This window comes from Camelus dromedarius, chromosome 12 (genome assembly GCF_036321535.1).
Source record: "Camelus dromedarius isolate mCamDro1 chromosome 12, mCamDro1.pat, whole genome shotgun sequence".
Taxonomy (NCBI): Eukaryota; Metazoa; Chordata; class Mammalia; order Artiodactyla; family Camelidae; genus Camelus; species Camelus dromedarius.
In genome coordinates, this window is record NC_087447.1 from 71,865,277 (window position 1) to 71,880,023 (window position 14,747).

At 35.3% G+C, this 14,747-nt stretch overlaps 1 protein-coding gene across 8 annotated transcripts in view; it reads left to right on the forward strand.

Moving 5' to 3' along the window:
* Nucleotides 1-14,747, forward strand: part of GRIA4 (glutamate ionotropic receptor AMPA type subunit 4) — a 432,578-nt gene that overhangs the window by 338,236 nt on the left and 79,595 nt on the right. For all 8 annotated transcript variants that reach the window (XM_064492857.1, XM_064492858.1, XM_031460664.2 and 5 more), the window contains 3 exons: nt 2,083-2,241; nt 8,592-8,759; nt 9,997-10,101. In XM_064492857.1, coding sequence (XP_064348927.1) covers nt 2,083-2,241; nt 8,592-8,759; nt 9,997-10,101 — 432 coding nt within the window. The remainder of the gene's footprint in view (nt 1-2,082; nt 2,242-8,591; nt 8,760-9,996; nt 10,102-14,747) is intronic.

Here is a 14,747-nt window from a genome sequence, read left to right on the forward strand (position 1 = left end):
TACACACCACATCTTCTTTATCCATTGATCTGTTGAAGGACACTTAGGTTGCTTCCATATCTCAGCAATTTGTAAAAAGCACTGCTGTGAATATTGGAGGGTATGTATCTTTCTGAATTAGGGTTTTCTCCAGATAGATGTCCAGGAGTGGGCTTGCAGGATCATATGGTAACTACATTTTTGGTTTTTTTAAGGAACTTCAATACTGATTTCCATAGTAGCTGCACCAGTTTACATTCCCATCAACAGTGTAGAAGGGCCCTCTTTTTTCTATACCTTCTCCATCATTTGTTATTTGTAGACTTTTTGATGATGGACAGTCTGACTAGTGTGAGGTGATACCTCATTGTAATTTTGATTTGCCTTTCTCTAGTAATTAGCAATGTTAAGCACCTTTCCGTGTGCCTGTTGGGCATCTGTATGTCCACTTTGGAGAAATGTCTATTTAGGTCTTCTGCCCATTTTTGGATTGGGTTGTTTGGTTTTTTCTTACTAAGCTGTATGAGCTGTTTATATATTCTGGAGATTAAGCCCTCATCAGTTTCATCTTTTGCAAATATTTTCTCCCATTCCATAGGTTGTCTTTTTGTTTCACTTATTGTTTCCTTTGCTGTGAAAAAGCTTATAAGTGTGATTAGGTCCCATTTGTTTGTTTTTGCTTTTATTTCTATTACCTTGTGAGACTGACCTAAGAACACATTGCTACAATTTATGTCAGATTGTTTTGCCTATGTTCTCTTCTGGGAGTTTTATGGGGTCATATCTTATATTTAAGTCTTTAAGCCATTTTGAGTTTATTTTTGTGTATGGAGTGAGGGAGTGTTCTAACTTTGTTGATTTACATGCTGCTGTCCAGATTGTTCAACACCACTTGCTAAAGAGACTGTCTTTTCTCCACTGTATATTCTTGTCTCCTTAATTGAAGATTAATTGATTATAGGTGTGTGGGTTTATTTCTGGGCTTTCTATTCTGTTCCATTGATCCATAGGTCTGTTCCTGTGCCAATGCCACACTGTTTTGATTTCTGTAGCTCTGAAGTATTACCTGAAGTCTGGGAGGGTTTTGCCTCCAGATTTGTTCTCTTTCCTCAGGATTGATTTGGCAGTTCAGGGTCTTTTAAGTTTCCATATAAATTTTAGGATTATTTGTTCTAGTTCTGTGAAAAATGTCTTGGGTAATTTGATAAGGAATACGTTAAATCTGTAGATTGCCTTAGGTAGTATGGCCATTTTAAAAATATTGATTCTTCCAATCCAAGAGCAGGGGGTATCTTTCCATTTCTTTGAGTCATACTCAATTTCCTTTATCAATGTTTTATAATTCTTAGTGTATAAGTCTTTCACCTCCTTGGTCAGGTTTATTCATAAGTATTTTACTTTTTTAATGTCATTTTAAAAGGGATTTTTTTTTTTTTTACTTTCTCTTTCTGATATTTATTGTTATTGGGGAAAATGCACCAATTTTCTATATGTTAATCTTGTATCCTGCTACCTTTATCAGTTCTAATAGCTTTTGCATGGAGTCTTTAGAGTTTTCCACACAGAATATTATGTCATCTACATATAATAACAATTTTACCTCTTCCCTTCCAATTTGGATCCCTTTTATTTCCTTTTCTTGCCTGATTGCTGTGGCTGGGACTTCCAAATCTATGCTGAATAGCCGTGGTAAGAGTGGGCATCCTTGTCTTGTTGAAATTCTAGTGGAAAGTCTTTCAGCTTTTCACCATTGAGCATTATGTTGGCTGTGGGTTTGTCATAAACAGTTTTTATGATGTTGAGATATGTTCCCTCTATACCCACTTGGTGAGAGTTTTTAACCATGAATGGATGTTGAATTTTATCAAATCCTTTTTCTGCAACTACTGAGATGAGCATATGGTTTTTATCTTTTCTTTTGTTGACGTGGTATCACGTGTTAGATATGGAATGACGGAATTGAACAGCTAAATTGACGCAATTGGATCTTTTACCTTTTTCTAGCCATCACAATTAGAAATTATATTGGTTATTAATTTATGTTATTGAACAGCTGAAATGTGTAATAATGACCTAAACTTTAAAAACTCTCGATTTTTATAGGGATTCAAGGATATTTCCCTTGAGAGGTTTATACATGGTGGAGCCAATGTGACAGGATTCCAGCTGGTAGATTTTAATACACCTATGGTAACCAAACTCATGGATCGCTGGAAGAAACTAGATCAGAGAGAATATCCAGGATCTGAGACACCTCCCAAGGTATTTGTTTGTTTTTATCTTCTGTATTTTTAGAATTTTTTAAAATCCTTAAGGTAGAAATTTAATTATGCAATTCTTCTAGTAATATTTTGTCAGACATGTGGCATAGGGAAGAAATATTTTGTCACTATCTCTGCATTATACATGCCCTTAATAATTTCTAAATTTCTATGTTATAGAGTAGAGTTGTTAGACGTTAGCTCAAGTAGTTTATTATTATTATTATATTATTATTACTTTGTATGTGAATTTCCATGAAGAAATTGTATGCTTTTTAAAAAATTTTTGATAACTAGACATTTCAAATGTGAACAATCACTGGTAACTATTCCACTCAGATAAAAACTATGTTTGCAAAGTGATTTACAGTGAGTAGGGAAATTGGGAAATTAGCAGAAATGTAAAAATGTACAAGATTCTCAAAATTTCTCTTTCAAATTAACAGTAAAAGGTCAATTTTTTTCTGGCAGACATTGCAGAAGTATGTTACCAGTATCTGCAAAGGAAGCTGTTAAATTTCTGATCATAAGGACATTTTCTTCTCACCTGAAAAGATAGATTACTTCCTTAGATGTCATGTAAATAATGGCATAATGTTTCTTAAACTCCAGCTTAGTGGTTCTGAGCTCCTACATAATAAGGCATAATCATGTTTAATAATTTTTACTAATAGCTAACTGACAGTGTATTCTAGTGAAAAGTTTTCAACTATAATTTGGAAACTCAAGCCTAGAAAACTGTGATCTATGGGAAGAGAATCTTCGTTCTTCCATTTTCTAATTATAAAATTTTCCTTACTAGCTATGTCAATTTCCTCTCTGTAATATAGTAATTTGGATAATCATACCATTTTCACTATACTATAGAATCATGAGATTTCAAAACAAAGTATTTATTTGAGTATCCATTGTGTAAATTACTGTAATCCAACCCTCTGATTTAAAGATTAATAAGAGCAAGATATTAAATGGTATGTTAATTGGCTATCTCTGACTCAAGGTCCAGGTTTGTGGAATGCTCAGGACCAAGTCATGGGCTCCCTGAGTCTTGGACAAGTGCTTTGTTCACTATATTACACCATTTTACACCATTTCTCATGCTTAGATAATACATATGAAAGCATATTAAAAAGAGAACACATTTTCAAGATGCAAACCACCTTCAGGATTAAAAGGACCTTGAGAAATCTTTTAGTCCTCTTTTTGCCTTCAAGCTGGTTCAGAGAAAAATCATCTCCAAAGCTCAATTATATCAAGTATTAATACACAAAGATAAAAACATAAAGCTTTCTTCTGAACTCATTTCTAATCTGGACAGTTTGCTCTACAGCATGTTCCCCTCATTCTGTCATCAGTGTATACAGAGACTCCCTTGTCCTTCTCTTCCTCATGATAAACTGTCATATGTCTTCCTTCCTGACATTTTATTTTATCAGCCATTACTTATCTCAACACTTTTGTAAATCACCTCTTGAAGTTCCTTTTCCCCTTAGAGTTTTAGTATCCAGAACGGGCTTCAAACTTCTTGGCAGTGTTTTGTAGCTCCTTGCAACTATTTTTCATCTCAGTGATAATATATAATAGCATGTGTCCATTGTGGTCCTCCTGTCTGACACTTGGGTGTAGTTAGTTCTTCCCTATCTTGCCTTTAGCCTGTCACAATGTTTGCTATTCAATAATCTCCAACCAGACTTATCTATGTCATGGCTTTGGGCACTTTGTTTTATATATAAATACATATAATTTTCTCATCCTTTACAGAGCTCTTAGCATGATACTAGGCATTCAGTGGTCATTTGATAAATGCATACAGTCAATTCTCATTATTCATGGTAGTTCTATTCTATAAAATTGCCATGAACACTGAATGAGTGAATACTGAATCCTTACTTCTGTGGGAAATTACAGGGTTAGGTCACAACATTTTTGTCAACCAATCTGTTGCCGATGGATGCAACCGGTGTTCCAGGTTCTTGTCCTGTCCCAGAAAGAATTCAGAGACAAGATGTAGTGGTTAAAAAAAGTGAAGTGAGGATTTATTAAAGGATGGGTAGTGCACTCTCAAGGGGAGAGCGGGCAGGCTCAGGTGAGCGGCTGCCCTGAGTTTCTTTGGCAAGTTAGTTACATAGAGTGTAAAAATGAATAGGCGGAATATTTATTGGGGAGGGAAGGGCTTGGGGTCGTATTCCCTGATTTTCATCCCAACTCCACCTTCCCAAAGGGAGGAGGGAGTTTCGTCCTTATTTAGACTGGATCAGAAGTGTCATGGCGTTGGTGCATGAATGGTACTTCTGATCTGTAAGGCTAATCTTATTGAAATGAGGGCATAATGAGCAAAGGGTTACATTCGGACACTGGGAATTCCTGCCTTTTTTTCACCTTTCTTTGTTGGTCTCCAAGTTTATCAGCCCCAAGTTTCCTGCTTTTCTTTCTCTGCCCAGGGACCCCTGGTGCTTACATGATGTGTGGTTTCCTGCATTTGGCCTGTGTCCCGCCTTTCTGCCCAATTCCTGCCATTTGGTCTGTGTCCCCCTTTCTCTGTTCATATCTAGCTATCTGCCTGCTCTCACAAATCAACACATAACACATTGTTATTTATGTGTTTCTGTTTAAAGACATCTTATTTAAGACACTGTTGACTCATTAACATTGAATTCATGACCAACAACACGATAACTCATGCCTGAACAAAGTCCATCTTACACATACTTTCTCCATGAGCCACATCACAGCCTTCCTGCACTGAGGAACACTAGACAGTGCTTCAGGCACTACACCTTGGGGCCATTTTAAGCAGTGAAATCATCAGCAAAAAACACAAAACTGTGAAAAACCCTGCACTAACTACATCACAAAATGACACTTGTTTACAGTATGAGAGCTGAAACAAAAAAGAAGAGCACTGCCTTGCTTGACTGCAGCTGGGAATGTACTTGTGGGGCAATGACTTGGGGGTCACAAATAAATTTTACCAAGTAGGCAAATTTGCAAACATGGAAACCACGAATAGTTAGGATTAAATGTACCTAATAAACGTGTGCTTCTATTTTGTGTGTGTGTGTGTGTGTGTGTGTGTGTGTGTGTGTTTCAACCAAGATTTAAAGCATGATTTCTGATCTTGTCAGTTCTTGCTTTAAAAAAAAAAAAACTTTCAGAATAAAGATCTTCCACAATATAAACCTAATAAGTCTTTCCATTTGTGTGTCCCTCTGCTACCTTTGGGGCCAGCCAAATTGAACTGCCCTAAAATTTTCCACTCCTTTTAAGTTCCTGGGCCCTTACCTCCCCCACCTCATCTGTCCTCTACTTTAATTTCCACCTGCCCAAATCCAACCATCTTCCAAATCATTATCTTGAATTTTACTCTGTCTGTGGAGGCTTTTCTTAGTCCTCCAGTAGGTAGTCATATGATCTGTTTCTCCTCTGTAATCTCCGTAATATTTCATTGTATAACTCCCATCAAGGACTTAACATAATTATTTCTGTACTTACAGTTTCACTGTTATAAACTCCTTTGGAGAAGTTAACCATCTATTATGCATCTTTAGTCTTCACTATTCCTAGCCAGCCAGTGTCTAGCACATTTTTTCAAAGAGCTCTCAGAGAGGATATGAAATTTTATCCTCACAATGACCACTATTTTGTTATTTGATTTTGTTCTGGTTTGTGTGGCATAGCTGAAAAAATGGACCACATATTCCCTTCGAACTATTAGTAGCAGAATTAGAATTCATCTTTTTCTTTCTTCTCAAAACCTAGACTCTTACCACTGCACCATAATTCTGCCAAACTCTGCCTTTTTATTTACAAACCTTGACAAACAGAATTCATCCCACCATTCTAATCACTGGTTAAAGTAGTAAATAGCTCTAGGTCAAGACTTAGTTTTACTCTGCCCCTAAAACAAAGCATGTATTTAATAAGTATTTTTAAATGCCATCTATAGAAAAGTGTGCCATAAATACGATTTATTAGACTGTAGCACAATAAGACACATGGGAAAGAATGAAATCCTTTTAAAAAAAAAAAAAGTAAAAATGATTTAAACTACTGCTTCTTTCCATCCATCAGTCCTATGACCTGTCAAAGGCCTCTAATGCTCTGGGTGAATGTCTGCTTTGCTCTGCTCCACTCTGTATGATTTCTGGTCTTTTTTCTAGTTCACTTGTTTCATAAAAATGAATGGACTTTTTCAAACGCAGGAAGTGCTTTTACTTTTCTGGTGTCATCTCTTCTCAGCTTTTTCTACCTATTAAAAAAGCATCAATATTTTTCTTTTCTTCTCTCTTTATCCTAAAATACAAGCATTGCATTTTTTTCCTCTTTTCCTTTATGTCTTTGATTAATTCTACTTTTTTCTTATTTTTATTTTCTTGCCATCTATAAAGATGATGAAATGGCTTTCTCTACTCAGATGTGTGTTGGTCTAGGCAGGGAAGGATGCATATCCATGTTTGGCTTGGTACCTTGCTTAAGTACCTCAGTTTCCTTTGGTCATCCCCTTCCAATTATGAGGGTGCTTACTTAACCTTAAGCCTATCTTGTCATGTACTTGAACAATATATAGTAATGCTTTTAATATGGTAATGCTTTTCTTTATTTCTCAGTGATTTTATTCAAGAGAAAACACATATTTTTAATCATATAATTCTTTTTGCTTCAAACTAAAAACCCCACAAAACTAATTGTCAAGATTTCCAACCAAAAACATTAGTTGTGAAATGAATTTATATTGCTTTGTTCTTGTTGTAGGAAAAGTGAAGAATTTTTTTGTTACTAATAACTAAATATATATTTCATGAATCAATACACTAGGAGTGTCCCTAATGAATCCTCATTTTAATCTTTTTTTTTTTTTAGATTTTTTTTTAATTGAGGTATAGTCAGTTTACAATGTTGTGTCAATTTCTGGTGTACAGCACAAGTCTTCAGTCATACATTAATATACATACATTCGCTTCATATTCTTTTTCACCATAAGCTACTACAAGATATTGAATATATTTCCCAGTGCTATACAGTATAAACTTGTTTATCTATTTTATATACATAATGCTTTTAATTTATATGTCACACATAAATCTTTCTGATGAAACTTTAATTAGATTCTCTACCATTGAAATGTTCTCTGTTGGAGTTTATATTCTTTATCTTACCCATGTTTTAGTCCTTCTCTTCCCGGGAATGCTGACAGCTATGCTTAATAATCATATTGCTTGAGTTTACTTTCTACAATTCAAATTTCAAAAGATTTTTCTTAATTTATGAGCAACAAGTCAAGGAGATCATTTTCCATGTTCCATAGCACAAAAGTGCTCCTAGTACAGGCTTAGCATGTGTTCATCATATAGAATTGTCCATATAGAATCCCTGAAGGAGATAATGTAGTTTTTTGTCATGATTAGCAGTTGATGCTCTGCCATGCCTCACGAAAATTGTGCCATGCTTTTCATGTGTTTAGGAATTTTCCAATCAAACTCTACAAGCATTCCGTGTTCTTTTTATTTTCAGCTTAAACAAATCGCATTTTCTTCTCAGCTTTTCCTCATTTCCTCTCCTAATCTTAATAACCTTTTCCTGAAGGCTTTGTGTTTTCCCAAAGAGAAGCATAGGACAACCATCAGAAAGCCAGTGGTCTAGACTGCACTTCTCCACTTTGATCCTAGGTTACAGGGGAAACAGAGAAATGACTTAACCTTCCTGAGCACTCTCAGCAGGCATGGGCATCTCGGGCATGCTTATTTAGCACAGAGACTGATGCGTACACATTTGTTAAGTAAGTAGATGTTATTTCTGGCATCCTATATCTGAGCAACAATAAACATTCCCAGTCATTCTTCTAAGGAACTGGACAGTGATTACATTTCAAAGTCAATAAGCATATATTAAATCTAAAGGAGCCCTGATGGGCATTTGGAGGAGGAACGAGTGGGACATCCCAGCCCTCCTGGGGCTCAGCCACAGCAAGAGACCACAAGGCAGCTTGTGGCAATACTGCACTTAGCCTTTTTTTATACTTTAGTTGTTTCTACTTGGACACAACAAAAAGACTTCATCTAGAGGTCTTACCTCTCCCAACTATTGGAAAACTGTGCATTAGAATTTCTACTTTTCAGAGTGTGTTTTCTCCTTTTAAAATCATAGTGGTAAGAATTGATATACAGTCTTCATAATAAAGCAATAACAGACATTTCTGAAGCTAGAGGCAATTAACTATCAATCATTTAACTGTCCTTCAGACAGGATGGTACTTTATGTCACAGAATACACAAATCCACAGAGCTCACAGACTATTCCTGGTGATTTATAGGAATTTCACATTTACCATTATAATTATTTTTATTTTGTTAGTACACATCTGCTCTGACTTACGATGGTGTCCTTGTGATGGCTGAAACATTCCGAAATCTCAGAAGACAAAAAATTGACATTTCTAGGAGGGGAAATGCTGGGGATTGTCTAGCAAATCCTGCTGCTCCATGGGGCCAGGGGATTGACATGGAGAGGACGCTCAAACAGGTAACTCCCAATGTCTTGTAAGTTCAATTTATTTCATAGTCCTTTTTAAATGGAGTAGTCAAGGAAACAGAATAATCTATCTAAGAATAAACATATACTACAATTATCATTTTAATATGTTGAACCATTATTATTTCTGAAACATTTCTAAATAGAGTACTGGATGGGATACTGTTCATATTTTATGTGGTGGCTTAGCCAGTATAAGCTAGGTTATGACACAGTAATAAAGAGCCCCAAGTCTCAGTGGCTTAAAACACTCACACAGACACCAGATTAGTAGGGGCATTCTGCTTGTTGTAATCACTCAGGGATCCAAGCTGACAGAGCAGCTACCATCTTGAAGGCTACAAAGGGAAATAGAATTGTGGGGACGTTTCTAACTGGCCATTAAATCACTCTGGCCCAGTAGTAATACACATCACATCTGTTTACAACTTATTTGTCAAAAAGAGTTCACATAGACCTAGCTAACCAAAAGGAGTCCAAGAAGTACAAGCTTAGCTTGGGTCCACAATGAGGAAGAATCAGAAATACTTGATAAATGCTACTAATCTACTAATCTAATGGCTACCTCAGTAGACCTTTAAATTGCCTTGTAACCTTGAATTGAGTATGTGTTTATTTTAGTCTTTTATAGTTATACTAACACTGATTTCAAATGATTAATGTAATGTGTGTATATTTTTCATATTACATTTTAAATTGTTCTGAAATGCCGTGGGTTCAGAACGTAAGTTAAGTAAATGAATTAAAAGGGAATTTGGAATAAAGTACACTTGAATATTTTCAAAAATACATTTATTTTTCTGAATCCCTTATATAATATTTGCAAAGAGAAATATGATCTGGTGTGGTTATCAGGGTTATTTAATCTATTATGTAGATATGTAGACAAAATGGAAAAGTAACTATAAAATAAACCATATTTCCATTCCTATAAATAATATTTCAGCATTGAGGAAGTATTCTGTTAGTTACAATGGAAACATCATAATAAAAAACAAATAAAACCTGTATACCTTTCAAGTATACAGCAGAATTGCTTGTATATTACTTTGATATTCCTCTTTCAGATTCTAGTCCAATAACTCAATTACTCCTTTTTTTTTTTTGCAAATTGTTTATAGATTATAGTTCCACATCCATGTATAGTCATAAGCCTAGCAGATGAAGTCACTTTCTGCAAGTAAAAAGGCAAAAGATAACATGTGTGGATTTTGTTTTTCATTCATAGGTTCAAATTCAAGGACTGACAGGGAATGTTCAGTTTGACCACTATGGACGTAGGGTCAATTACACAATGGATGTGTTTGAGCTAAAGAGCACAGGACCTAGAAAGGTGAGCCACACTTGCTGTCTTCTTAGTTTGCATTTGACAGTTTTAAAGGCTTGTAGGTGAAAGGTTTCTGGATAGTCTGTATTTTTTTCCAAATGTGAGTACAGATGACCCTTGAAAAGGGGGAATTAGGGGCTCTGATCCTCCATGCAGTAAAAAATCCAGGTATAAATTATAGTGGGCCCTCCACGTATGTGGTTCCATCAGTTCTACATCCGAGGATTCAACCAACCACAGACGGTATAGCACTGTAGTTTTTAATATTAAAAGGAATCTGACAGAATCACACAAAATCTATGGGATGCAGCAAAAGCAGTCCTAAGAGGGAAGTTCATAGTGACATAGGTCTTCCTCAGAAAAGAAGAACAATCTCAAATAAACAACCTAACCTACCACCTAAAAGAATTAGAAAAAGAAGAATGAGCAAAACCTAAAGCCAGGAGAAGGAAAGAAGTAATAAAGCTCAAGGAGGAAATAAAGAAAATAAAGATTAAAATAATGGGAAAAAATCAATCAAACCAAGAGATGGCTTTTTGGAAGAATAAACAAAATTGACAAACCTTTGGCCAGGCTCACCAAGAAGAGAAGAGAGACCACACAAATGAACAAAATAAGAAATGAAAATGGAGAGATTACAACCAACACCACAGAAACAAAACAAAACAAAACAAAAACCATAAGAGAACACTATGAACAACTATATGGCAATAAATTGGACAACTTAAAAGAAATGGACAAGTTCTAGAAACATAGTCCACCAAAACTGAATCAAGAAGAAATAGATCAATCACTAGAAATGAAATAGAATCAGCAATAAAAAAAAAACCTCCTTGTAAACAAAAGTCCAGGACCAGATGGCTTCACTGGGGAATTCTATCAAATATAAAAAGAACTCATACCAATCCTTCTCAATCTCTTCCAAAAGAATGAAGAGGAGGGAATACTCACAAACTCATTCTATGAAGCCACCATCACCCTGACACCAAAGCCAAAGACACCACCAAAAAAGAAAACTACAGGCCAATAATGCTGATGAACTTAGATGCAAAAATCCTAAACAAAATATTAGCAAACAGAATCCAACAACACACAGGAAAGATTATACAGCATGACCAAGTTGGGTTCGTCCCAGGGACACAAGGATGGTTCAACATACACAAATCAATCAGTATGATACACAACATCAAGAGAAAGGACAAAAATCACATGATCATCTCAATAGATGGCGAAAAAGCATTTGATGAAATTCAACACCCATTTAGGACAAAAACTCTAACCAAAATGGGTACAGAGGGAACATATCTCAACATAATAAAAGTTGTGTATGACAAACCTACAGCCAGCATAACACTCAGTGGTGAAAAGCTGAAAGCCTTCCTGCTAAAATCTGGAACAAGACAAGGATGCCCACTCTTACCACTTCTACTCAGTGTAGTATTGGAAGTCCTTGACATAGCAATTAGACAAGAAAAAGACAAAGAAAAGGGATCCAAATTGGAAGAGAAGAGGTAAAATTGTCATTATACACAGATGACATGATGCTATATATAGAAAATCCTAATAGCTCTACACAAAAACTTTTAGAGCTCATAAAAGAATTCAGCAAGGTAGCAGGATACAAGATTAACATGGAGAAATCAGTGACATTTCTTTACACTAACAATAAAATATCAGAAAAGGAAAGTAAAGAAACAATCATTTTTAAAATTGCATCGAAAACAATTAAATACTTAGGAATAAGTCTAACCAAAGAAGTGAAAGGTATATGTGGAGAACTACAAAACATTGAATAAGGAAATCAAAGATGACTTAAAGAAATGTAAAGATATCCCATGCTCTTGGATTGGAAGAATTAATATTGTTAAATTGGTCATATTACCCAGAGCAATCTACAGGCTTAATGTGATCCCTATCAAATTACCCAGGACATTTTGCACAGAACTTGAACAAATAATCCTGAAATTTATATGAAATCACAAAAGACTCAGAATTCCCAAAGCAATACTGAAGAAGAAGCAGCAAGCTGGAGGAATAGCCCTCCCCAACTTCAGACAGTACTACAGAGCTGCAGTAATGAAAACAGCGTGGTACTGATACAAAAACAGACATATGGATCAGTGGAACAGAATAGAGAGCACAGAAATAAACCAACAAAGTTTTGATCAGTTAATCTTTGACCAAGGTGGCAAGAACAGAGTAAAGACAGTCTCTTCAGTACATGGTGCTGGGAAAAGTGGACAACCACATGTAAATCAATGAAGTTAGACTACTCCCTCACAGCATACACAAAAATAAACTCAAAATGGCTTAAAGACTTAAACATAAGACAAGACACTATAAACCTCTTGGAAGAAAACATAGGCAAAATAGTCTCTGACATAAATCTCAGCAATATTCTCCTAGGGCAGTCTACCCAGGCAATAGAGATAAAAGCAAAAAAATTAACAAATGGGACCTAATTAAACATACAAGCTTTTGCATAGCAAAGGAAACCATTAGCAAAACAAAATGACAACCTACAGAATGGGAGAAAATATTTGCAAATGATGAGACTGACAAAGGCTTAATTTCCAGATTATATAAAACAGCTCATGCAACTTAACAACAAAAAATCAAACAACCCAATCCAAAAATGGGCAGAAGACCTAAACAAGCATTTCTCCAAAAGATATACAAATGGCCAATCGGCATATGAAAAAAATGCTCAATATCTCTAATTATGAGAGAAATGTAAATCAAAACTACAATGAGGTATCACCTCACATTAGTAAGAATGGCCATCATTCAAAAGTCCAAAAATGATAAATGCTGGAGAAGGTGTGGAGAAAAGGGAACCCTACTACACTGCTGGTGGGAATGTAGTTTGTTGCAGCCATTATGGAAAATAGTAAGGAGATTTCTCAAAAGACTAAAAATAGACTTACTATATGATCCAGCAATCCCACTCCTGGGTATATATCTGGAAGGAACTCTAATTCAAAAAGATACATGCACCCCAGTGTTCACAGTAGCACTATATACAATAGCCAAGATATGGAAGCAACCTAAATGTCCATCAACAGATGACTAGATAAAGAAGCTGTGGTATATATTTATACAATGGAATACTAAAAGAACAAAATAATGCCATTTGCAGCAATATGGTTGGGCCTAGAGATCATCATTCTAAGTGAAGAAAGCCAAGAAGAGACAGAAAAACGCCATACGATATCACTCATATGTGGAATCTTAAAAAAAAGGGTACACAATCTTAAAAAAAAGATGTAATGAATTCATCTACAAAACAGAAACAGACTCGCAGGCATAGTAAACAATCGTATGGTTACCGGGAGAAAGGAGGTGGGAAAGAATAAATTTGGGAGTTTGAGATTTGCAAATATATAAAAATAGATTAAAAAACAAATTTCCTCTGCATAGCACAGGGAACTATATTCAATATCTTGTAATAACCTTTAATGAAAAAGAATATGAAAATGAATATATGCATGACTGGGACATTGTGCTGTACACTAGAAATTGACACATTGTAACTGACTGTACTTCAATAAAAAATTTTAAATAAATAAATATATATATCAAAAAACAAAAACAAAACAAACAAAAACATTAAAAAAAAAAAAAAAAAGAATCCATGTGCAATTGGACCCAAGCAGTTCAAACTGGAGTTGTTTAAGGGTCAACTGCACTTATAAATTTTTCTCTGTAATTTGTGCTGAAAGAAATTCTTGTGTCATATGATTTATATTTAATGGTGTACCAGAGCTGAAATGAACTAATTTATATGCTGCTCAGATCCTTTATCCAGATAGAAGCAATTTTTTTTTAAGGCTTAGCAAAAAGAATCCTGCAAAACAAAATGCACTCTTCAGGAAAGCACACAATGTAGGTAAGAGACATACTCCCTTCCATGTAGTCATTAAGAAACCATTAGAGGGAGAACAAATAAAGCTACTTCTAAGGGGTGGACATATTTAGAACAGGCTGAATGTTCCTGAAATAAACAAGTAAACACATTCAAATGAGCAATGGAAACAGCAGACGGAAGATGATACTATTAAGATTATTGTTAGGTTGCAGAGGGAGAGAAATACCTAAGAAACTTCAACTGAGGTGGCAGGGAGGTTGTTCAGAGAGCTACTGGTGCCAGATTTTTGGATTTTGGAGGGTAACTCTGTTACTTTTATGATGTAACTAGGCATATTAGCAGTCATAGTGAAATTATACAATCTCAACACACCAGTTGGCTGTAAACATTTTATACCTAACACATTATAACTTTCAACATTCTTCTTCTCTTGCATTAGCTAGGATGCTCAAGGAAAGACATGACTTACCTTAACCTAAAAATTCTATTTATTTCAAAGCTTGGCTGTTTTAAAATGTTCCTAAATACACTTTCTTGTTTTAATATGATAATGATAGCTACAATTTATGAAATGCCTGTTGTGTTCCAAGCTTTGGACTTGGTGTAATTTGATCCTCCCAATAAACCTATAACAGAGCACTATTATTTCCCTTTTTCTAGTGAGAAAAGGATGGTGCAGTGGGTTATGGTTACTTGTCTAAGCCATAAAGTGAGAAAACAAAGTTTTTTTAACTCAAATATGTCTGACTCCAGAACCTTCCTACATCATTACCCGGCCTGAGTA